Consider the following 26,174-nt stretch of genomic DNA (forward strand, 5'->3'; position numbering starts at 1 on the left):
CATTATGTAAAAAGCCCCTAGCAGGCAGATGCATTCCTCAGGAAATATGTCGTATTAGTACTGCAGTAGGTAAATCCTCACTGCAGGTAATACAATGGTGAATATACAGCATATACTCAATGAAGCATTTTGATTATAGTAAAGGAAAGACTGTTGGTACAGAAGAATGTAGTGGATATGTTATTTTTATTTACTGGATACATCTTCAGATTGGACCAGAATCTCAAGTTTGGTATCTGAATCTACCACCATCCCTGTAAAGACCTCAATTTCTAAATATGAAGATGTAGCACTGTCCTCGATTTCTAAAAAGGGTAAAATTCTAACCACCACCCTAAACTGCAAGTTCTTTAGGATAAGTGTCATTTTGAGGTATGACCTATTTATCGGGAAAGTTCTTCAAGATGACTGGAAAAGGCACTATATTGCCTCACCATCTCCTCCATTATTCAAGCGTTTTAAATCAATCAATCATATTTATATTGAGCACTTACTGTGTGCAGATCACTGAACTAAGCACTTGGGAGAGTACAACACAGCAATAAAACAGACACATTCCCTGCCCAGAATGAAACTACATAGATGGCGGCCTAGAAACATGGGTTTAGAGAGCTGGGGAAGGAGGAGTGTGTGACATTTCACGATCAAACCTCCTGCCTTTCCCACAGAGGCTCAGTGTCCCTCTCCTTCATTCAGTTCATTCAATAGTATTTATTGAACGCTTACCATATGCAGCACACTGTACTGAGTGTTTGGGAGAGTACAATACAACAATGAACAGACACATTCCCTGCCCAGGATGAGCTTACAGCCTAAAGGCTCTCATTCTCTATCCTCAACAGGAGTGGCAGCAGAAGCTACACAACACCCCCTGGAACATCTCCTCTGTGTCTTCTGGTGGGACAGGGGCTGCCGGAGAAAGGGTCTAAACAAGTAGACACAACATCCCCCAGAGGAGGCAGAATGCAGTGTTATGAGGCTTGAGAGGCTAACACCCCCTACATACCAAGGAGCCAGGATGCAGCTTTGTGAGGTTTGCAGGGACAACCCCTCTCTTCCCCCGGCAAGGAGCTGGGGGGCAGCGTTAAGCCAACTGCCCAGATCCCTGCACCCCTCCCTCTCCACCATCTGTATCAAACTGCATCATAGGATTGGCAGATGAAAATAATAATGGTATTTCTTAAGTGCTTACCATATGCCAGGCAATGTACTAAGCGCTGGCACAGATACAAGCAAAGCGTGTTGGACTCAGTCCCTGTCTCACGTGGAGCTCACAGTCTCAATTCTCCTCTTACAGATGAGGTAACTGAGGCCCAGAGAAGTGAAGTGACTTGCCCAAGGTCACACAGCAGACAAATGGCAGAGCTGGGATTAGAACCCATAACCTTCTGACTCTCAGGCCCATGCTCCATCCACTATGCCATGCCAATGCAGTTCCCATCTGCAGAACATGACGACATAGCTCGTTAGTGGGTCATAAATAAACAGGAGCCCAGTCACACCTATAAACCAATCAAATGTACTTTAGGCAATCCATGACTTTCTGACTTCCAGGCCCAGGGTCTACCCACTACGCCATACTGCTTCATAATTATGGCATTTGTTAATGATAATGATGGCATTTGTTAAGCACATACTATGAGCAAAGCACTGTTCTAAGTGCTGGAAAGTGCTTACTAGGTGCCAGGCACTGAACTAAGCACTAGGGTAAAAGCAAATCGGGTTGGACACAGTCCCTGTCCCATGTGGGGCTCACATTCTCAACCCCCATTTTCCAGATGAGGTAATAACTGAGGCCCAGAGAAGTGAAATGATTTGCCCATGGTCACATAGCAGACAAGTGGCCAAGCGAGGATTAGAACTCATGACACTTCTGATTACAACTCATGACCTTCACACTCAGTAGTGTGGATCTAAACTATTGTGAGTGGATAGAACTGAATATATTGACCAAAAATGTATTTCACACTTTGTTCACATAATGGGTGGGAAGGTCACTGTTTTTAAATCTTCCTCTTGGTGCCCTAAACTTCAGCTTATGCAGAATAAGTTCCCTATCTGCAATCTACTTGAAAGTCTGTCTCCACCTGAAGATTGTAAAATGCTTGAGGGCAAGGATCTCATTTGCCAACTCCGCAGTACTCTACTCTTCCAAGCCCTTAGTACAGAGCTTGCCCACAGTGAGTGCTCAATACATATCATTGATTGATTGACTGTAGCTGTTCCCGGACCACATTGTTGATAACCTTGACCCCTCCACTTAATGTTGTGTAAAGCTCATAAGTGTTGCTGCACAAGACTGCTTGAGAATCTGTTTCCCATGGGTCCAGGACTCAACAACATGTACCTATTTAGACCTTTGGTGTCTTATGTGATTTGCTGCCCCCATTGTCTCTAAATCATATCTGGAGGTACTGCTGTTGTCATTGCTGCTACTACCACCAGAAACAACTCTCTGAGGTTTCAGGCATGAGGGTGCTATATGCAGAACAGCCCCTGAAGCCTCAGAAACCCCAGAAAGCAGTTCCAGAAAACAGCAGCAGTGGAAGTGGCAGTAGCCGCAAAACTTTTTTAATGGTATTTGTTAAGTGCTTATTATGTGCCAGGCATTGTATTAAGCACAAGGGTGGATACAAGCTAGTCAGGCTGGACGCAATCCATATCCCACATGGGGCTCAGAGTTTTAATCCGCATTTTACAGATGAGGTAACTGAGACACATAGAAGTGAAGTGACTTGCCCAAGGTCACACAGTAGACAAGGATTAGAACCCAGGTCCTTCTGACTTCCAGGCTCATGCTCCATCCACTAGGCCATGCTGCTTCTGGATCTGGGCTAATACTAGAGGTGGGAGCAAGAGGTGGCCTCTACTGAAAACTGGGCAGGGAATGTGTCAATTTATTGCTATACTGTATTTTCTCAAGAGCTTAGAACAGTGATCTGCATACTGTAAGCACTCAATAAATATGAATGACTGACTGTATTTCTCACTCTCCATCTTCTCCCCAGGACCTAGCAGCACAGTGTTTATAGTCTTTGGGTAATGGGCTTGACATGTCAGCGCTCCAACCTTCCAGTTTGCTTTAAATCTTGAATCCATATTGGCACTTACTCTGTCAGTCTCCTTAACAACACATTAGCCTTTAGGATTCCATTTTCAACCTCTTTGCCTATTTTCACATTTTCAGACAGTTGGCTACAAAATTCAGGGAGAGTATTCAAGTAGATTGTTGCTGAAGGAGATCCTTGAGTGTGGGTATGGCTGGCTGGAAGAGGCCTGGATATAATTTGGTCTTCCGGGTAAAATTGAGTATCAGTTAGTTGGTTTGACTAAACAGTTCATAATCATCGGTACCTTATCATAATTATCAGTATCACCTCTATGAGTGATGGAAGGATTTTTAATGATTTTCTCAGCCTGTTGAGTTGCCCGTTGTTGGGTAGGGATTGTCTCTACCTGTCACCGAATTGTACTTTCCAAGCACTAAGTACAGTGTTCTGCACACAGTAAGTGCTCCATAAATATGACTGAATGAATGAAATTCTGCTACCTGCTTCCTGACTTCTCATTGCGCCTTTGAGCATGACTACATAGAATAGTCTGAACAAGAATGCCCCAAATACATGGTCGTGATCTACTCAGTAGGTGGATAGTAAAGGATCAGCCAAGATTTCTCCAATATAGGCTTAGCCTTCCACATCATTGTGGATAATCCTAAAATCTTAATACATATTTTTTTTCCAGAGTAGGCAAACTTTAGTGTAACCTGGCCAGAACCCAATATATTTATGGCCTTCTTGCTCTAAACTGAGGATTGTTCCTTAGGAACTCAAGAAGTTAGTGCACTGTAGTGGTGCCAATTTGGCTCGTCTTATGGAGAGCCTGAGGGAGGAATGATTTCTTTAAGGAGCAAAAAAAGACAAAGTAATTCTATGTCCTCCCTATCTTCTGGAAACCATCAGTGTCCCTTACAGCTAAATGCCCAGAGCTTTAAAAAAATTGTATTCTTACCTCTTTGATTCTTGAATATTCTCTTGAGCAAATTTTAAGAATTTCACAATCATCTTCAGTTATAATTGCAAATACAGCTTTTTGCCTACGGCCAGACATCTCCTCCAGTGTCCCAAAGGAACTCCCAACACCAAGCTGTAAATAATCAGACACAACTAAATTTTCTTCTAAAGCAGGTTATTAGTAACGATTATGAATGAGGTCAGTGGCACCAGTGATTGGTATAGGAAAAGGACATTTTCGAGCACTAAAGAAGGGGATTATTTGCTTTAGATCTTCCACCAAGAAAAGTCTCCAGATTGGCCCATACTGATATATTCAATCAAGCAATACACTTATTGTGTGTAGAGCACTGCTCTAAGCACTTGGGAGAGTACAATGTAACAAACACATTCCAGATTCACCCCATTTTGTCCAATTCACACTTCCAATCAAAAGACAGGCCAAAATAAGGACACTTTACAATCTTAATAGGGGAAAAAGGTTGCAAACATTTTCCAAGACCCATTTTACAATGTTTTGCTATTTTGGTTTTCCATTTCAATCATTGCCCAATCATTCCACATTTAGCCTTAATCATTCTTTCACACTAATATATTATGTATGAGAACAAATCAGGATAATACTTGTTTTAGACTTATGTTTTCATATTGAACTACAATGAGATCAGAACTGTAGGTGATGGTGGGAGATTATTTTGATGTTTTGATTATGGAGTGTATTAGGGGACTCTGATTCCTAAGGGAAGAAAAAAATTAATGGGAATCTTGGGAAACGTTGCGGTAAATCCAGATGGTCACCAGGCTAGGCACAGAACCAGCACATGGGAAGTACACAACTGGTACAGGAGGCCCAGAAGCTTGACATTTTGGGAATGAATCAGCTAAGTAATATCAGGGCATCAGTGAATATTTCTCTCAAAAAGATTAGAAATTGTGCATGCAAGTCTACAAAGGGTGAAGTGATAGAACTGTGAAGCAATGGAAATGGTGTTTATTGAGCATCCCCTGTGTGCAATACATGCAAACAAGCAGCAATACGTTTAGAGAAGTAGTGTGGCTTAGAGAAGCAGTGTGGCTCAGTGGAAAGAGTACGGGCTTGGGAGTCAGAGGTCATGGGTTCTAATCCCGCTCTGCCACATCTGCTGTGTGACTTTGGGCAAGTCACTTCACTTCTCTGTGCCTCAGTTACCTCATCTGTAAAATAGGGATTAAGACTGTGAGCCCCAAGTGGGACAACCTAATCACTTTGTATCCCCCCAGTGATTAGAACAATGATTCGCACATAGTAAGTGCTTAACAAATACCATTATTATTATTATTAGTGGCAGGAGCACGGGCTTGGGAATCAGAAGTACCTGGGTTCTAATCCCAACTCCACCACTTGTCTACTGTGTGACCTTGGGCAACTTCTCTATGCCTCAATTCCTTCATCTGTAAAATGGAGATTAAGACTGTGAGGTCTATTTGGAACAGGGACTGTGTCCAAGCCAATTATCTACTATCTACCCCTGAATTTGGAACAATGCCCAGCACATAGTAAGCCTTAAAAAATACCACAATAATAATAATGATGATGATAATAATCAATAGCAATAATAATTGCTATTATTATGATTATTATCATTTAAACTAAATGCTCAGCAAAGGAAAACATAAGCATAAAAGAGTTGTTCTTTACAAGGAGCTTACATCTAATGGGGAATCATTTACAAAAACACTTACATATAGGGTAAACAGAATAAACAATTGATTTTACAAATATATGAAAGTGCTGGGTGAAACTTTAAGTATTAAAGGCTAAGCAGCGTGGCTCAGTGCAAACAGCACGGGCTTTGGAATCAGAGGTCGTGGGTTCAAATCCCAGCTCCGCCACTTGTCAGCTGTGTGACCTTGGGCAAGTCACTTAACTTCTCTGGGCCTCAGTTCCCTCATCTGTAAAATGGGGAGGAAGACTGTGAGCCCTTCGTGGGACAATCTGATTACCTTGTATCTACCCCAGTGCTTAAAACAGTGTTCTGCACATAGTAAGCGCTTAATAAATGCCATTATTATTATTATTATTATTATTAATGATGTGTTGATGTGACTCAAGGGGTTGGGAGACAATCAGAGTCTTTTTGGAGGAGGTGAGATTTTAGGAGAGCTTTGAACATGGTGTGGAGAGCTGGGAGAACAGAATGAGTGAGGGGGAGGAGGTAATTTAGTCAAGAGCAAGATACAGCAAGAAGGTGAGCTTGGGAGGTATGAAGAAGAGGTGGGTGAAGAGGGCTGATCTACCAGATGGGGAGAGTTGAGGGAGAGCTTTGAAGGCAACTGGGAGGAGTTTATGCTTGATGCAGAAGGGAAAATTAGAAGCACTGACTCATTTTAAGGAGTGAGTAGATATTTACTGAGCATTACTTCCAGAAGATGATGATCCATTCACCAGCATAAGGTATGGACTGGAGGAGAGAGAGGTTGAAGTCAAATGCACTAGTGGAGCAGTTGATATAAGAATTTAACCACTTTATGACAAGAGCCTGGACCAAAGGCACTTTGGGTAGAGAGGAAATGGATGTGGAAAGTATTGTGTAGGAAGACTTGTTGGGATCTAACAGTAGTTTGAATGTGAGAGTTGAAAGACGGAGAAATTGAGGGTAACAACAAAATGTTGAATGTATGGGTCAGGAAGGATGGTGCTATCAACAGAGTTGGGAAAGTTGTGAGAAGAAATGATTTATTTAGATGTCCCACTGACACCCCAAACTTAACATTACCAAAACAGCCTTCTCTATCTCCCACCCAAACTATGTTCACCATGCTGATTTTTCCATCACTGGATAAAGTTCCACCATCCTTCTTGTCTTACAAGCCTATAAACTTGATGTTATCCTTGATTCATTTTTCTCATTCAACCTACATATTCAAACTGGCACTAAATCTTGGTGGTTCAAGCTTCAAAAACATTGCAAAAATCCACCCTTTCCTTTCTTTCCAAAAGGCTTCAATGTTAATTCAAGCAATTATCCTATCCTGTCTTGATTACTGCATTAGCCCCTTCTCTGGCCTTCCTGATTTGTCCCATTCCAGTCCATACTTCACTCTGCTGTTTGGATCATTTTTCTACAAAAACAATTAGTCCATGTTTCCTCACTCCTCAAGAACCTTCAGTGGTTGCCCATCCACCTCTGCATCAAACAGAAACTTGTTACCATTGGCTTTAAAGCACTCACTCACCTTGCCCTCTCCTACCTCTCCTAGCTGCTATCCTACTACAATTCAATCCCCACATTTTGACCCTCCGGTGCCAACCTACTCTATGTAATTGAATCTTGACTATCTAACCACTTGCCCACATCCTGCCTCTGGCCTGGAGCATCTTTGCTCCGCGTATCTGACACTGATACTATCCCTCCCTTTAAAGCATTATTGAAGATACAACTCCTCCAAGAGGCCTTCCCTGACTAAGCCCTCAATACCTCCTCTTTCATGTTTTTCTCTGTCACCCTGATTTGTTCCCTTTATTCACTCCCCCCTCCACCTCAGACCCATAGCATTAATGCACATACCCATAATTTATTTCTATTGGTGTCTGTCTCCCCCTCTAGACTAACCTCATTGTGGACAGTGAATATAGCAACTCTGTTACATTGTACTCTCCCAAGCACTTAGTACAGTGTTCTGCACATAGTAAGCACTCAATAAATATAATTAATTGATTGATTATTTGGGGGTGAGATGGAGATTTCCTGGAAGTAAGAGGAGATGTGGAATTGTAGGGCAGATAAAACATGGAAGCTGGATAAGAAGAAAAGAAAGCCACCTGCATAGAAGTGGTAACTTTACATTTGAAAGGAGATTAAATGTTCCATTTATTCAATATTATAATCATTGTTTTATGTTGCACCAATTTGTAAACTATAGACTCATAATGGCTTCTGATTCTCTCTCAATCACTGCCTCCCTCCCATTTACAATGTTAAACCTATGAAAACAGTCTTTCTGGGTACTTGTATAGGGGAGAAAGTCTTCAACCTCTTTGTCATGGTATTTATGGTATTAAGCGACAGGGATAATTGTATATTTCCTTCTAACCATTACTGTTAACCTCATCATTATTTTTATCAGAACTGCTTACAAGTAGCAAAATAAACTGGATTTAATTCATTGTCTCTGTTTCTTTCCACTTTTCATTATAAATTCTAATGAATACTGAAAAGACTCAAAGGCAGTAGGCAAGATGCAGAAGAAAAGAAAGGAGCTTGGTTCTGTATCATGTTGATCCCAGCTGCTTTAAAAACCTTTTCACTATGCTGTCCTGAAGCAGCATGGATTAATACATCCATTACCTGGATAATGAACTGAAGATACACTTGGTATCAACTTATCTGGATACATCTCTTTCTGGGCCTGTATTATCAAAATGCTTTATTTGGGTTGAAATCCACAGTCGAAATCAAATTCCTAATATAAAATTAAAAGCCAGGTTTTTCAGATGGAGGAACTAGGTGGAATTCTCTCCTCAAACAACATGACGTTTACCCTGGTTTACATTTGTTGAATTATCAACTTGGATTTTAGTTATTGAACTTTATCTGTCCAAAGTGACATTGAGAATGAAAATATACAAAAAATAATAACAGCAAGATTCAGTATTACGGTCAGCATCATCATATTATTGTAAAGAATTGCCTTTTTTATGGTATTTGGTAAGTGCTTACTACGTGCCAGTACTTGGGGTAGCTACAAACTAATAAATTTGGACCCTGTCCCATACAGGGCTTACAGTCTTAATCCCCATTTTACAGATGAGGTGACAGGCACAGAGAAATTAAATGACTTGCCCAATGTCACAAAGCAGATAAGTGCTGGATCCAGAATTAAAACCCAGATCCTTCTGAATCTGAGGCTTTTGCTGTACTAGGCCATACTACTTCCCTATCATTTAAGATTGATGATAGTGATTTTTGTTTATTCAAGTCCTGTCATAATGGCTCAATTAACAGAGACTCCAGAGCCATATTACCTCTGGCCTGACTGTACCCAAAATGTGAGAGGTCCTAACCACTTTCTCAAACTGCATTCCCGTGACTGACCAGAGAAAGAAGGGTCTTGAGCCAATTATCAGGAGTTTCTGCTTAATATGAAGAGGATTGGACAACCATTGGAGGTTTTGAGGAGTGGGAAAAAGGGTGCAGAATGCCACTTTGGAAAAATGTTCCTGACAACAGAGAGAAGTATGGACTGGAGAGGGGAGAGACCAGAGCCAGGAGATCAGATGCAATAGTCAAACCAGGGTATGACAAGTGCCTAGACCAGTGTGGTGGCAGTTTGGATGGAGAGAAAAGGGTGAATCATGAAAATGTTGCAGAGGAAAAAAATGACAGGATTTGATGAAAAACCAAATATAGAGGGTTTAAGGAAAGTCCGGAAAACCAGGTTAGAGGCTTGAGTGCCTAGGAGGATGTTGGTGTGATAGACTGTGATGGGATAGGAATTGGGAGGGAAAATAAGGTGTTCAGTTTAGGACCTATTGCACTTGAATTACCAGTGGTACATAGATGGAGAGATGTCCTTGAAGTAGGAGCTAGGACAGGAGGAAATTCAAGATTCATTCATTCAAATGTATTCATTGAGCTCTTACTATGTGCAGAGCACTGTACTAAGAGCTTAAGAGAGTACAATACAACAATAAACAGACACATTCCCTGCCCACAATGTGCTCACAGTCTGTAGTGTAGTAGAAGTAGTAATAATGATAATAATGATCATTATTACTATTACTGTTATGGTAATTGTTGAGCTCCTACTACATGCCAGGCGCTGTATTAAGCACTGGGGTGGTTACAAGAAAATCAGTTTATTAAGCACTTCCTGTGTGCTGAGAGCACTGTCCTAAGCTTTGGGAAAGAATACACAGGTGGCGATTAGACATGGCCCCTGTAATCTGAGTGGCTCACAGAGTAGAAAAGGGATCAGGGATAGTGAGGAAGATTTGGGAGTCATCGTCTAAGAGGATGTACTCCCCAAGGGAGTGAGTGTTATTTGAAAAGAGAAGCTGACCCAGAACAGAGCCTTGAAGGGCAAGATAGCTTATTCAGAGCTTTGCAACTGCCATCCAGCCACAGTTCTTCAGCTCTTTCCCCTTCCCTAGCACAGATATGCCCCCTCCATTTCACAACATAGCTGGCCCTGTCAGCTACAAATCCTTCTCTCAGGCCACCTCTGTGCAGAGTCATCAGTTCAGTCAGTCAATCATATTTATTGAGCACTTACTGTGTGCAGAATGCTATACGAAGGACTTGGGAGAGTACATTATAACAATATAACAGACACATTACTCGCCCACAGTGAGCTTATAGTCTAGAGGGGGAGACAGACATTTATATAAACAAATAAAATTACAGATATGTACGTAAGTGGTGTGGGGCTGGGTTGTGGGGAGATGAATAAAGGGAGCAAGTCAGGGTGATGTTGAACGGAATGGGAGAAGAGGAAAGAAGGGCCTAGGGAAAGCCTCTTGGAATAGCTGTGCCTGCAATAAGGCTTTGAAGAAGGGGGTCAGTAATTGTCAGATATGATGAGGGAGGATGTTCCAGGCCAGAGGCAGAATGTGGGTGAGAGGTCAGGTGGCAGATAGACTGGATTGTGATACAGTGAGTAGGTTGGCATTAGAAGAGCAAAATGTGCTATCACCTGACTCCTCCTGGCCCAAGCTGCCGCAGTGGAGGGACTGAAACCCAGGTTACCCTCAACAGGGGTATTGGGTAAAAACCACAGCAACAGCATCTGGGGCTCATGCGCAGCCACCTCACCACTCTGTGAAATGAAAAAAATATCTCTGCAAGATTCTGCTTCATAATTATTTTTTAAATTTATTTAGGCATTATAGGATCGCTGATTTCCTTTCTGTGCTACTCCCTTCCAAATGGGGAGGGCAGGTTAGAGTTGGGGCCACAATGGATGACAGAGTCTTAATTCTTTTTTTAACTACTATTTGTTAAATGCTTACTATGTGCCAGACACTTCACTTAGTAAATCAGGTTGGTCGTCTCCCCCTTCTAGACCGTGAGCCCACTGTTGGGTAGGGACCGTCTCTATATGTTGCCAACTTGAACTTCCCAAGAGCTTAGTACAGTGCTCTGCACACAGTAAGCACTCAATAAATACGATTGAATGAATGAATGAATGACACAGTCCTTGTCCCACGGGGTTCACAGTCTTAATCCCCATTTTACAGATGAGGCACAGAGAAGTTAAGTGAGTGGTCCATGTCACACAGCAGACAAGTGGCGAAGACAGGAACCTTCTGACTTCCAGGCCCGTGCTTTATCCACTAGGCAACACTACATCTCATTTAGATTAGTTCAACGGTTGGCATTTCCCAGTTAATTATAAATTATTTATTTATTCATATTGATGTCTGTTTCCCCCTCTAGACTGTAAGCTAATTATGGGCAGGGAATGTGTCTGCTAATTCTGTTGCATTGTACTCTCCAAACAGCTTAGTTCGGGTCTTTGCAAAAAGCAATAGATATGGTTGATTGGTTAGGCCTTAGCTTGCTTCTATTTGGCAGTAAGGTACCATGAAGGCAATCTGACTTCATGGACAGCCAACCTCCTGTCAGGTGACTTTATCCAAGACTGGCCATCACTGAACTGGCTTATCCAAGTGACTATTACCTTTCCCAAGTATATTAGAGCTTGATTTCAATATGCTAGCAAAGAGGCGGTGGGGTGGAGTTGGGTGGAGGAGGGAGGGTGGGACACTCTCCACATCCAGATCAGGGATAAGTGGTCAGGTGGTTGCTTTCACTTCTCTTCTCCATAGGGTGCCTCCCGCCATAGGTTCTAGATTCACTCCTCTCCCCATTCCCAGCAGGGATTTAGAGATCCAGGCTCCAGTCTAGAACACGCAGCAGAGAGCAGGATGAGGCTCAGACAGCCACCTGGCCCTTCCCGACCTGATCCCTCCACCTTTGTTCCCACCTTCCACAGTTTCTGATTTTGCTATGGTAAAAACTGTATGATTTTGCTGTGAGAGTCATGATGTACAACTGTCCTCTCTGCTTAGCTATGGTGGTCTTCAGTGGGTAGGGGCATACTGCTTTCCCAAAAAGTAGCATGACCAGTGGAAAGAGCACAGACTTGGGAATCAGAGGACCTGGGTCCTAATTCCAGTTCTACCAGGTGCTTGCTGTGTGATCTAGAGCATGTCGCTTGACTTCTCTGACCCTCAGTAACCTCATCTGTAAAATGAGGATTAAGTCCTCTTCCCTCCAATTTAGACTGTGAGACCCATGTGGGACAGGGACTGTGTCCAACCTCCTAAATTTATATTAATCCCAGTGCATAGAAGAATGTTTGACACAAAGTAAGCTCAATAAATGTCATTAAAATTTTAAAAAGAATACTTCACATCTTTGCAGGAAAACCTCCCAACAGACATACTGGCAGAGCTAATTTAGCTGTACTGGATAAACTGGTGATGTTGGTGATTGTTATGACAGTGGCAGTGACACGGAGAGCAGCCCAAGTCCATGCCACTGCAATTAGGCTTGTTGGTGCTTTGAAGTTTCACACCCTTTTTCTCTAAGCTCCTTCACTAGGCTGTAGTCTCCTGAGGGCTGGAATCTTGTCTAGGAACCCTACTATATAATAATGCTCTCCCAAATGCTTAGTATGGTGCTCTATTAAAAGGAAGTGCTCAATAAATGCCATTGATTGATTGATTTTCCCTACCTATACCTGATCCCAGCAGCACGGAAGTCCCAGATACTGAAGAAAAAAGAGTACCATAGCCTGTAGAAGCTTCTGGAAGGAATTTGCTAACTTGTTTCACCTTATCCGTGGGAAGTATAGAAGAGAGAGAGATCACAACAGTCCCCTGAGCAAACTTGCTGAGTAACACTTGTTTGAAGGTTAACATGATATTGTCAGTGTTCCATTTTGGTTTCCCCTCCTAGATTGTGTGGGCAGAAATTGCCTTAATTTGATTTGTTTTCCCCCAAATACACTGCACAGCATAACGTTATGCAAAATGATAATACCTAATATTTTCAATAATGGCTAAAAATTTAACATGAAAAGCAATTTATTTTCTTGAATCCCTATACCTTTTCCACTATAAAGTTAGCTTTCAGGTGGAACAGAGAAGCATCATATGGCCAAGTTGAAGGTTAAAGTGAGAAAGTTAGGTATTCTAAAATTGGGTGGTACTCTAGGAACTGATTTTGAGTAATTATAGTAATTTTCAATTATATTTACTGAGCACTTACTGCATGAGCACTGTGCAAAGTTGGGGAGAGTACAAAAATGACAGAATTAATAGAAATGTTCCCTGCCCACAACAAGCTTAGAGTCTATTATTAAATAATAATTATGGTATTTGTTAAGTGCTGACTATGTGCCAGGCACTGTACTAAGCCCTAGGGTGGATAAAAACAAATCAGGTTGGACACAGTCCCTGTCCCTTGTGGGGTTCATAGTCTCAATCCCTATTTTACAGATGAGGAAACTGAAGCCCAAAGAAGTAAAGTGACTTGCCTATGGTCACACGGCAGACAAATAGAAGAGTCAGGATTAGAACCCATGACCTTCTGATTCCCAGGCCAAATTTTTTTTAGAACTCAGACTCAATCAGCTATATGCTCTAAAGTCTCCCAAATTGATAGAAAGTTATTATCAATGTTTTGAAATAAGTGAGAGAATAAAAAACTCCAAGAATATTTTCAAATCCCACTAAATGTTTAAATTTCTACTATACAAAATCAATACTGTATCTTTGCATTACAAATCTGAGATGTTTTATATCCAATATAATAATAACAATGAATATTTTGGTAATTAAAATAATATAAAGAAAATATAATAGAAAATTAGGGAATAGAGAATATTTAAAAGAATGCAAAACATGATCATGCCTTAAAAAAATAGGAATAAAAGTGATTTAATGTTGCTCCACTAAGCTTTCCTTTTTTATGATTTTATTAAAGGAACATCAGTAAACAGATTTAATATAAGGCAGTAAACCACACCATTTTGACTTTTATAATATCATGGCGTTGAACAGACCGAATGTGCAGCAAAATTTTCACTTCTATTGCTCTAATTTATTTTCCAATAGAAGTCATTTTTCTATTGCCCCTAACTTTCAGATGCAGATATACACAACCTCAAATAGTTTCAAATTTGCTTTGCTATTTTGGCAAAAACAGACCAAAAAATAATTTACATTTATGTGTCTTTACTGCATATTTTATGAAGCCACTAACTGAATTATTTGTAGGATTTAACTGCTTTCAAGTACACCTACCTGAAGCATTTTGGGTACTGGCACCTTTCTCCATGACTTACAGTGTCTCCCTAAAATCATTCCCACTCACAAGGGTGAGTCATCCCAACAGTAAGCAGCACGGGAAGCAGCATGGCCTATTGGAAAGAGCACTGGCCTGGGTGTCAGAAGACCTGGGTTTTAATAGCACAGGCCTGGGAATCAGAAGACCTGGGTTCTAGTCCTGGTTCTGTCAACGTGACCTGGGACAAGTCACTTAACATCTCTTTGCCTCAGTTTCCTCAAATCTAAAATGGTGGTTCAATCCCTTCTCTCCCTCCTACTTAGACTGGGAGACTCATATGGGACAGAGACTGTGTCCAACCTGCTTAACATAATTATCTACCCCAGTGCTTAGAGCAGTAATTGACATATAGTAAGTGCTTAACAAATACCATAAAAAAGTAGCCTGTTTAGGCTTGGAAAAGGTTAAGTCATATATGCCTGAGCAGAAAAGGCAACTGGCCATAGAGCCTGATGTGTCTCAGAAGAGTCATTAAACTCGCCTCCACCCTCCATGGAACACCACCAAGGAGATTAGCACTTCAGTGAGCTATGGGTCTCCCATTCTCCTAGGTTAGCCAGAGAGATCTAGCCCCAGTGCTGTACTTATGAGATAAAATTATAATCCCACAGGCAAATAGAGATATTCATAAACCCACAAAGGTTGATGTCTCCTTGCCATTCTATTCATCATCAGTAGGTCTTCATATTATTCCCGTGACTGAGAAGCTGTGTGGCTGAATGGAAAGAGCACGGGCTTGGGACTCACTAATCCCCACTCTTCCCTTTTTGCAGATGAGGGAATTGAGGCACAGATAAGTTAAATGACTTGCCCAAGGTCTCACAGTAGTAAGTGGAAATCAGTACCTGTTTTCCTTTCTTTCTTTCTTTCCTTTCCTGTTCCATGCAGGACCTGATTATCTTATACCTTCCCCAGCGCTTAGTGCTTGGCACATAGCAATACTACTATTATTATTATTTTATTCACTATAATGGTGTGTAAAGGGTTTAAGCAAATATCCTGGGCCTGAATTAAAAGGGAGTAGTTACAAGAAATTATGAGAAGCAGCATGGCTGAGTGGATAGAGCATGGGCGTAGGAATCAGAAGGTCCTGGCTTCTAGATCCAACTCCACTGCTTGTCTGCTGTGTGACCTTTGGCAACTCACAACTTCTCTGTGCCTCGGTTACCTCATCCATAAATTGGGGAGAAAGACTGTAATCCCCATGTGGGATAGGGACAGTGTCCAACCAAATAGGTTTGTATCCACCCCAGAGCTTAGTATAGTGCCTGGCACAAAGAAAGCGCTAAATAAAGACCAGTAAAAATAAAGAAAATAACTGCGGGCTTCTTCAGAAATTTTTCTTGAAGCATATGAGCTGCTGAAGCTAAATAGTTTCTGAGATGCACAGTTACATATAATTACCAGTAGTAATAAATTTGATAGCCACATCTAGAACAGATGCATTCAACTTTTGACCTATTCTTTGTCTGCTATTAGCAAAGTGCTCTCCACAAAGCACTCAGTAAATACCACTGAATGATTGAAAACAGAACCTTTCCCTAATTTGATTTCCAGACCTCCCTATTTAAAGTCATAGGTGTGAAAATCAACTTGTTCTAGCACACTCAGTCATTTGATTTCAAATTCCCTACTGGAATTGAACTTCAGAGACATAAGATGGATTGGTCTGGATTTTTGAATTTTGTTTGCTTTAAAGACTGTGTCTTTCTGGAAGGAGAATAATGTTGAAAATCAATTGTGTAATGTATACAAAAACTTAAAATTATGAAAAATATATGAATATGGATAGATGAATGTATATGAGTGCTGGTAGTAACATGATCCCATCCAGATGGGAAAGTGAAGCTGAAGAGGCCAATACTGACCAACACACATTTTTGACTGTTTGCATTTAAGGTGCACTCCTTGTTGTACTGATGGGTTTATTCCATATAAGTCCTATCAGTTTTCTAGCCTGAAACTTGGTATTGTGCATCTTCATGAAGTCCTTGCTCTAGGAAAGCAATGCCTCTCCTGAATGCTGCACACCAAACTGCCTGCTGCTGTGGTCTTGCAATGGTCCACTCTAAAGCCACTTTGTTCTAGACTGTGCTTAGCTATGTCCACCCACCTGTGCTTCTGACCCTATTCCGTCTCATCTTATGAAATCTCTCGCTCCGTCCCTTCTCCCCTCAACTTCCATCTTCAACTGCTCACTCTCCACTGGTTCCTTCCCCCCTGCCTTCAAACATGCCCACGTCTCTTCCATACTAAAAAAACCCTCTCTCGACCCCACCTCACCTTCTAGTTATCACCCTATCTCCCTCCTACCATTCCTTTCCAAACTCCTTGAATGAGTCATCTACACACGCTGCCTTGAATTCCTCAATGACAACTCTCTCCTCAACCCCTTCCAATCTGGCTTCCGTCCCCTATGTTCCATGGAAACTGCCCTCTCAAAGATCATCAATGACCTCCTGCTTGCCAAATCCAACAGCTCCTACTCTATCTTAATCCCCCTCGACCTCTCAGCTGCCTTTGACACTGTGGACCACCCCCTTCTCCTCAACACGCTATTCAACCTGGGCTTCACAGACTCTGTCCTCTCCTGGTTCTCCTCTTATCTCTCCGGCCATTCATTCTCAGTCTCTTTTGCGGGCTCCTCCTCCCCGTCCCATCCCCTTACTCTAGGGGTTCCTCAAGGGTCAGTTCTCTGTCCCCTTCTGTTCTCTATCTACCCTCACTCCCTTGGTGAACTCATTCGCTCCTATGGCTTCAACTATCATCTCTACGCTGATGACACCCAAATCTACATCTCTGTCCCTGCTCTCTCTCCCTCCCTCCAGGCTCGTATCTCCTTCTGCCTTCAGGACATCTCCATCTGGATGTCTGCCCACCATCTAAAACACAACATGCCCAAGACTGAACTCCTTATCTTCCCTCCCAAACCCTGCCCTCTCCCTGACTTTCCCATCACTGTTGACGGCACTACCATCCTTCCCGTCTCGCAAGCCCGCAACCTTGGTGTCATCTTCGACTTCGCTCTCTCCTTCACCCCTCACATCCAATCCGTCACCAAATCCTGCCGGTCTCACCTCCGCAACATCACCAAAATCTGCCCTTTCCACTCCATCCATACCGCTACCCTACTCATTCAATCTCTCATCCTATCCCGACTGGATTACTGTATCAGCCTCTCTCCGATCTCCCATCCTCCTGTCTCTCCCCACTTCAATCCATACTTCATGCCGCTGCCAGATCGTCTTTGTACAGAAATGCTCTGGGCATGTTACTCCCCTCCTCAAAAATCTCCAGGGGCTACCAATCAACCTACGCATCAGGCAAAACTCCTCACCCTCGGCTTCAAGGCTCTCCATCACCTCGCCCCCTCCTACCTCACCTCCCTTTGCTCCTTCTACAGCCCAGCCAGCACCCTCCACTCCTCTGCCACTAATCTCCTCACTGGGCCTGTTCTCGCCTGTCCTGCCATCGATCCCCAGCCCACATCCTCCCCCTGGCCTGGAATGCCCTCCCTGCACACATCTGCCAAGCTAGCTCTCTTCCTCCTTTCAAAGCCCTACTGAGAGCTCACCTCCTCCAGGGGTCCTTCCCAGACTGAGCCCCCTCCTTCCTCTCCCCCTACTCCCCCTCCTCATCCCCCCCGCCTTACCTCCTTCCCCTCCCCACAGTACCTGAATATATGTTTGTACATATCTATTACTCTATCTTGTACATATTTATTCTATTTATTTTATTTGGTTTATGTGTTTTGTTTTGTTGTCTTTCTCCTCCTTCTAGACTGTGAGCTTGCTGTTGGGTAGGGACCATCTCTATATGTTGCCAACTTGTACTTCCCAAGCACTTGGTACAGTGCTCTGCACACAATAAGTGCTCAATAAATACGATTGAATGAATGTCTTTAATAATAATAATTATGGTATTTGTTAAGCACTTACTATGTGTCAGGCACTGTACTAAGCCCTGGGGTCCTCTCAGCTGCCTTCAACACCATCAACAAGCACTTTTTCCATGAACTATTATCCCACCTTCACTGACACTGTCCTTTCCTGATTCTCCTCCCATCTCTCTGGCCACTCTGTCTTATTTGTGCTCTCCTCCTCTGCCTCCCACCCTCAAGGCTCAATTCTGGTTTCCTTTCTATTCTACATCCATACCCACTCCCTTAGAAAACTCATTCACTACCTTGGCTTCAACTACCATCTCTATGTGGATGATTCCCCAATCCATATTGCCAGCCCTGACCTCTCTCCGTCCCCGCAGTCTCACATTTCCGCCTGCCTCCAAGACATCCCTACTTGGATGTTCTGCAGACACCTCAAGTGTAACCTGTCCAAATGTAACACCTTATCTTCCCACCCAAACTCTGTCCTCCCCTGACTTTACTGTCACCACAGACAGCACCACAATCTTTTCTGTCGTGCAAGCCCATAACCTTGTTGTTATCCTTGACTCATATCTTTCATTCAGCTCATAGGTTTAATGCATCACTAAATCCTGCCTGTTCAACCTTCACAACATTGCTAAAACCTGCCCTTTCTTTTCCATCCAAACTGCTATCACATTAATCCAACCATTTATCCTATCCCTCCTTGATTACTGCATCAGCCTTGTTTCTGATCTCGGTCTCTTATCTTTCCCCACACCTGTCCATACTTCACTCTGCTGCCAAGATCATTTGTCTACTAAACCACTGAGTCCATGTTTCCCCACTCCAGTGGTTGCCCATCCACCTTCACATCTAACAGAAACTCTTACCATTAGCTTTAAAGCCCTTGATCACTTTGTCCCCTCCTTGATTTCCTATTGCAATCCAGCCCACTCACCTCACTCCTCTCAGGTCAACCTACTTACTATACCTTGATCTAATCTATTTCATTGCCCACCTCTTGCCCACATCCTGCCTCTGGCCTGAAATGTGCTCCCTCTTCATATGTGACAGTCACTCTCCCACCTTCAAAGTCTTATTAAAAGTACATCTCTTCCAAGAGGCCTTCCCTGACGAAACCCTCATTTCCTCTTCTCCTCCACCCTTCTTCTGTCATCCTTGCACTTGGATTTACTCCCTTTAATAAGGCTCCTCAGCCTCACAGCACTTATTTACATATCTGTAATTTATTTACATTAAGGTCTGTCCCCCTCCTAGACTGTAAGCCCAGTATGAACAGGGGATGTGCCTACCAACTGTGTTATACTGTACTCTCCCACATCATTAGGACGGTGCTCTGCACACAGTAAGTACCCCATAGAGTCAATTGATCGACTGATTTGCAAACAGTGAAATATATACATATTTGAATACTTTTTTCCTCAACAAAAAAGGATGACAACAAAAATGTCCTATCTTAGCAGCAATTACCAGTGAGAATGATAATGTAACAATGGTATTTGTTAATCACTTACTATGTGCCAGGCACTATTCTAAGCACTGGGGTAGGTACAAGGTAATCAAGTTGGGCACAGCCCCTGTCCCACATGGGGCTCACAGTCTTAATCCCCATTTTACAGATAAGGTAACTGAGGCCCAGAGAATTGAAGTGGCTTGCCCAAGGTCACAAAACAGACAAGTGGCGGAGTGGGATTAGAACCCATAACCTTCTCCCAGACCTGTACTCCATCCACTACATTGTGTTGCTTCTCTTGCTTCTCAGTAAGAAAACTATCAGTGGTTGATACATTTCCTAGAAGAGACTTAACACTGGAAACAATAAATACTGAAAAAGAAAAATGGGGAAAGAAAGTGGCTCATTAGCTGCTTTCAAACCTGAAATTCTTATGCAAGCAAGAACCACTTTTACAATCTACACTGTTAAATGAGTTTAGGAAATTTGCCCAATCAAGTTGAATGAATGCAAATCTTCATGGTGACAAATTTCCTATTTTTTTTTTTAGCCTAAGTTCATTAGAGTTCATGTTATATTTTTGTTTAAATATCCTCAGGATTTTTTTAGGAAAATAGGAAAAGATAAATTGTAACTAGGAAGACCAACCCTCCTGGGACTTTCAATAAGAACTGTATCAATGCCTGGAAAGCTGCTGTGCCTGGATTTTCTCATCCACTATAAGAGGAAAATGGTTGAATCCTACATGGAAGAAAAGGCATGGGGGATAGCATGGGAGGAAGAAAGGGGTAGAGGGAGACAGAGAGGGACACAGACAGAGAAAGAGAAATTTCCTCATCCACTATGAAATAAGATGAAAATGGTTGATTACTACATGGACGAAAAGTCATGGGGGATGGATAGCATGGGAGGAAGGGGTAGGAAGAGACAGAGAGAGGGAGACAGAGAGAGACAAGCAAGTTAGGGACAGAGAGATGGACAAGTCAGAGAGACCCGAAAGACAAAACAAACTCCTTCTTGTCTCCAGTTTCTCCTCCTGCCTCATTTAACTTATCCTCTCCCTCCCTGACTACTGCATCAACCTCTTCACTGAACTCCTTGCCTCTTCTCTCTCCACTCCACCCCATACTTCATTCTACTTCCCAGTTCATTTTCCTAACAATTGGTTCAGTCCATGCTTCCCCACTCCTCAAGGACCTCCAGTGGTTGCCCATCCACTTCTCCTTCAAACAGAAACTCCTTACCATAGGCATCAAAGCTCTCAATCACCTTGCCCCCTCTTATCTAATTCATTCATGCATTCAATCGTATTTATTGAGCACTTACTGTGTGCAGAGCACTGTACTAAGCACTTAGGAAGTACAAGTTGGCAACATATAGAGATGGTCCCTACCCAACAGTGGGCTCACAGTCTAGAAGGGGGAGACAGAGAACAAAACAAAACATATTAACAAAATAAAATACATAGAATTAATATGCACAAATAAAATTAATAAATAGGGTAATAAAAACATACAAACATATATCATATATACAGGTGCTGTGGGGACGGGAAGGAGGTAAGGTGGGGGGAATGGAGAGGGGATGGAGGGGGAGAGGAAGGAGGGGACTCAGTCTGGGAAGGCCTCTTGGAGGAGGTGAGCTCTCATTGAAGGGAGGAAGAGAGCTAGCTTGGCGGATGGGCAGAGGGAGGGCATTCCAGGCCAGGGGGATGACATGAGCCGGGGGTCGACGGCGGGACAGGCAAGAACGAGGCATGGTGAGGAGATTAGCGGCAGAGGAGCGGAGGGTGCGGGCTGGGCTGTAGAAAGAGAGAAGGGAAGTGAGGTAGGAGGGGGCGAGGTGATGGAGAGCCTTGAAGCCAAGGGTGAGGAGTTTCTGCCTGATGCGTAGGTTGATTGATTGATCTTATCTCACTGTTATCTTACTACACCCAGCTTACTACTCACTGTTCCTCAGTCTTATCCATCTCATCACTGACCGCTTCATCCATGTTCTGCTTCTGTCCCAGAACTCCCTCCCCATTCACATCCAATGACCTTTACTCTCCTCACCCTCAAAGCCTTATCAAAATCACATCTCCTCCAAGAGGCCTTCTCTGACCAAGCCCTCATTTCCCCTACCCTCTCCCCCTTCTGTGTCACCTTTGCATTTGGTTTTTTTATTCACCTATTCACCATCAGTCCCAAACCTCTTAGTTACATAACCATAATTTACTTAAATGTCTATCTTCCCTTCTAGACTCTAAGCTCTTTGTGGGAAGGGAATATGTCTACCAACTCTTTTAAATTGTACTTACCCAAGCAGTTAGTACCATGCCCCCAACAATGAATGCAATTGATTGACTGATTTCCTGTCACCCCCTCCCTTCCAGATGACCCGCTTGCCACTTTCTGGGAGTTGTGCAATCTGGTACCAATTCTCTAGCAAGTCTTAAATTGCATTTCTGGCTGTTTAGCCAAGTAGCTCATCTGATCTCTTTCCAAAGGTCCCTGTGACTCTTTTGAAATCCCTGGTCTCTTCCATCATATTCTCCTCCTCCCTCTTCGAACTTTGGGGGCCAAGAACCACATCTAATTCCAAAACTTTTAATTTTTTCCAGCATTTAATAGAGTTCTTTACACACAACTATCATTTAATAAATACTATTACTACTCAATCAATCAGTGGTACTTAATGAGCACTTACTATGTGCACAGCACTATTCTAAGTGCTAGGGAGAGTACAAGAGAAATTAGCACATTCCCTGCTCATAATGAGCTTAAAGTCTAGAGGGGGAGACAGGCATTAATATGAATAAGTAATTCATAATAAATGATTTAAAGATATGTACATAACTGCTGTGGGGTTAGGAGTGGGGTAAATATCAAATGTCTGAAGGTCACAGATCCAAGTATATAGATGATATAGAAGGGAGAGTGAGCCAGGGAAAAGAGGCCTTAATCAGGGAAGGCCTCATGAAGACATGACCTTAATTGTGCTTTGAAGGTGGAGAGAGTAGTGGTCTGGCATATACAAAGGGGGACAGAGTTCCAAGCTAGAGGGGGACATGGGACAGGATTTGGTGGTGAGATACATGAGAATGGGGCACAGTGAGTAGGCTGGCAACAGAGAACAGAGGAACTGTTTACCTCAGTTGGAAGGTCTTAAAGAGGCAGGGGTTCACCTGGACAGGCCCAATGTAAGTTACAGGAAGGCAGGATGGTCAAATAGAAATGAGGTAGATGAGTGGGGCAGGATGGTCAAATAGAAATGAGGTAGATGAGTGGGGCAGGGTGGAAAAATGGATTAAATTACCTCCCTGACATTGAGCACCTTGTCACTTCATACTAAGCTCTTAATAGTATCACTATCAAAATTCATCATTCACTGATGATGATATAATAATATGGGTTTTTTATCAAAGTAACTGATTCCACTATAAAACAATAAAGATTGTACAATATGATCAACACTATGTAAATTCTGGATAAAATACGACTTGCTTTTTAAGCAAACACATATTGGACCTTGAACCAGTCTCTTCACTTCTCAGTGCCTCAGTTCCCTCATCTGTAAAATGGGGAATAAGACTGTGAGCACCATGTGGGAAAGGGACTGTGTCCAATCTAATTATCTTGTCTCTAATACAGAAAAGTGATTATAACTCACTTCATCATAACTGGCTAGTTAATTAGGAACAATTCAATATGGATATCTCATTTCCATATTAATGTTTGCATTCATAAGTGTATTTGAGACCATAAAATACACCAGTCTATATCTGACAAATTACCTCTACTTATTACCTATTCAAAATAAATGCTTATTGGCCTTGCCAAGGTAAATATCAAAAATGACTGCCTAAGATTACTATTGGAGATATCTAAATGTATGCTTCTATATTATTCTTTTTGATGAAACCTACTGCATATTTTATTTCCAAAAGTCTATCAACACTTCCATTTCAGACACCTATTTTCAGCATGTCTTAAATTTCTATTTAAAAAAAAAAGTCTCCATGCTGAATGAAACACTCCAGGGAAAATGTCTTAAATCTGGGAACATTTGGTATGTCTTTTTTGGGGGGGAAGAATTCTCCCCCCTTTAAAGAAAATAACAACTCAGGTGTTTTTAGTTAGTTGGAGCATTGTGAAAAATGAAAACTATACTGCTTTGGGATGCTGGTGTTCCTGCAACTTAAAATGGTTCTGTCTTTTAGAGGAAATCTTTACATGCATAAGAGCTATAATTATGGTATATGATAATTACATTGCAATAAATCATTAAGGCACTCTAAGAATATGGAGACATAATAATGATAATGATAACTGTGGTATTTGTGAAGCGCTATCTGTGTGCCATGCACTGTACTAAGCACTGGGATGGATACAAACAAATCGGGCTGGACACAGTCCTTGTCCCAAATGGGGCTCACAATCTTAATCCCTATTTTACAGAGGAAGTAACTGAGGTCCAGAGAAGTGAAGTGACTTGGCCAAGGTCATGCAGCAGACAAGTGGTGAAGCAAGGATTAGGACCCAGGTCCTTCTGACTCCCAGACCCGTGCTCTATCCACTAGGCCCCGCTGCTTCTCGTGATTTTTACTTGTCATGAGTTAGGTAAAGAAAAGGTGACAGGCCAATTATAAGGGAAAGTAAGTACAAGACATCCATAGGGGCTGACCTTACCTTATGTTTTGAAGACTGGAGACTGTGGGTAGAATGGGAGGAGTTGCTGACAAAACAGCAGCACTTAGTACCCCAACTTGCTCTCTGCCTGTCCCTTGACCCCATGTTCAAATATGTGAGATTAACCTTTAATAGCAATGAGGTTTCCTTTCTTTTCCCACTTCAGCCAGCTGTCTCCCTCAAGTCAATCAACCAATGGTTTTTACTGAGCACTTACTCTATGTAGAGCACTGGACTAAGTACTCAGGAACATACACTACAATAGATACGATCCTGCCCACAAGAAGTTTACAGATTAAAGGGGGAGTTCACAGACTAGAGGAGAAGCTTCAGACATTTAGCCACCTTGACCCATTCTGTATGACTTCATATGGAAGTCTGCCCAAACCCCTGAACCAAGAGCGCTTCTTCATGATGGTAGTCATGAAGGGTAGACAATGGAGATGCATAAAAGGTGTTCGGTTGGATTATGAATTTGTCTGGGGGACCTATCAAATCTACAAATCTGTGATAGAGTAGGGAGATGGGCCTTGGTCCCCCTCCCCAACCTGCATGACGTAGTGCATGGAGCACAGGGCTGGTAGTCAGAAAGCCCTGGGTTCTAATCCCAGCTCTTCCCCTTGTCTGCTGTTTCACCTTGGGCCAGTCTCTTCACTTCTCAGTGCCTTAGTTCCCTCATCTGTAAAATAGGGAATAAGACTGTGAGCCCCATGTGGGACAGGGACTGTGTCCAATCTAATTATCTTGTCTCTAATACAGCACTTAGAACAGTGCGTGACACATAATAAGCCTTTAAAAAATACCATCATGATCAGAGGGGCTTCTCTATTCCCATGTCCAAAGGAGGAAAGTGCATATACTCCTCCCCCTCCCCCAACACTGCCCCTCCACCTCTCTGTCTCCAGGAGGGGCAGCAGCCCTGGGGGTCAGGGCTTATGGAAGGAAAGCTGGGACAGTATCGCTTAGGTTTTGGGGAAAACCACGCACAAGCACACAGCACCTCCCCAAACTATGAGCCCACCATCCATCTGCCTCCCTTTCTTCTCATGAGCTTTATGGAAAGTCCCACCTCCCTCGTCCCCGGTGCCACCAGCATGGCTCAGTGGAAAGAACACAGGCTTGGGAGCCAGAGGTCATGGGTTCTAATCCTGGCTATGCCACTTGTCAGCTGTGTGACTTTGGGCAAGTCACTTCACTGGGCCTCAGTTACCTCATCTGTAAAATGGGGTTTAAGACTGTGAGCCCCATATGGAACAACCTGATCACCTTGTATCCCCCCAGCACTTAGAACAGTACTTTGCACACAGTAAGCACTTGATAAATGCCATCATTATTATTTAAATTGGGAGATGATGGATCAGTAGCCATTATAAACTGCTAGGGCATCCTATCTTGAAAGATCTCACCTGATGAGTGGCTAGTAGTGCAAAAATCAATCAATCAGTCCATGGTACTATTTGAGTACTTTGTGCTGAGGCCTGCACTAAGTGCTTGAAGGAGTACAACAAAAATGATAGACTTGTTCCTTACCCACAACGAGCTAACAGTCCAGAGGGAGAAACGGATGTTAATATAAAAAAAATAAGTGCTGGGGGCTGAAGGCGGGTCAAATACCAAATGCCCAAAGGTCATAGATCCAAATGCAAAGAAGACACGAGAGGGAGCCGGGGAAAAGAGGGTAAAGTTTGCCAATTCATTGTGGAACCATCCTGAACTACCCCCATTTTGCTCCAAGGCCATTACCTTTCCACATGGCATAATACTGTAGTCTGCTCAGACCTCCTAATCTAGAGTTGCTTCTTGGAGGAGGCT

At 42.6% G+C, this 26,174-nt stretch overlaps 1 protein-coding gene across 1 annotated transcript in view; it reads right to left on the reverse strand.

The window, feature by feature from the left end:
* Positions 1-26,174, reverse strand: part of LOC119927220 (cyclic nucleotide-binding domain-containing protein 1-like) — a 200,025-nt gene that overhangs the window by 143,259 nt on the left and 30,592 nt on the right. Inside the window, exon 3 of the mRNA XM_038745747.1 lies at positions 4,012-4,146. Within this exon, the coding sequence (XP_038601675.1) occupies positions 4,012-4,146 (135 nt within the window). The remainder of the gene's footprint in view (positions 1-4,011; positions 4,147-26,174) is intronic.

The sequence above is a fragment of the Tachyglossus aculeatus genome, chromosome 4 (genome assembly GCF_015852505.1).
Source record: "Tachyglossus aculeatus isolate mTacAcu1 chromosome 4, mTacAcu1.pri, whole genome shotgun sequence".
NCBI lineage: Eukaryota > Metazoa > Chordata > Mammalia > Monotremata > Tachyglossidae > Tachyglossus > Tachyglossus aculeatus.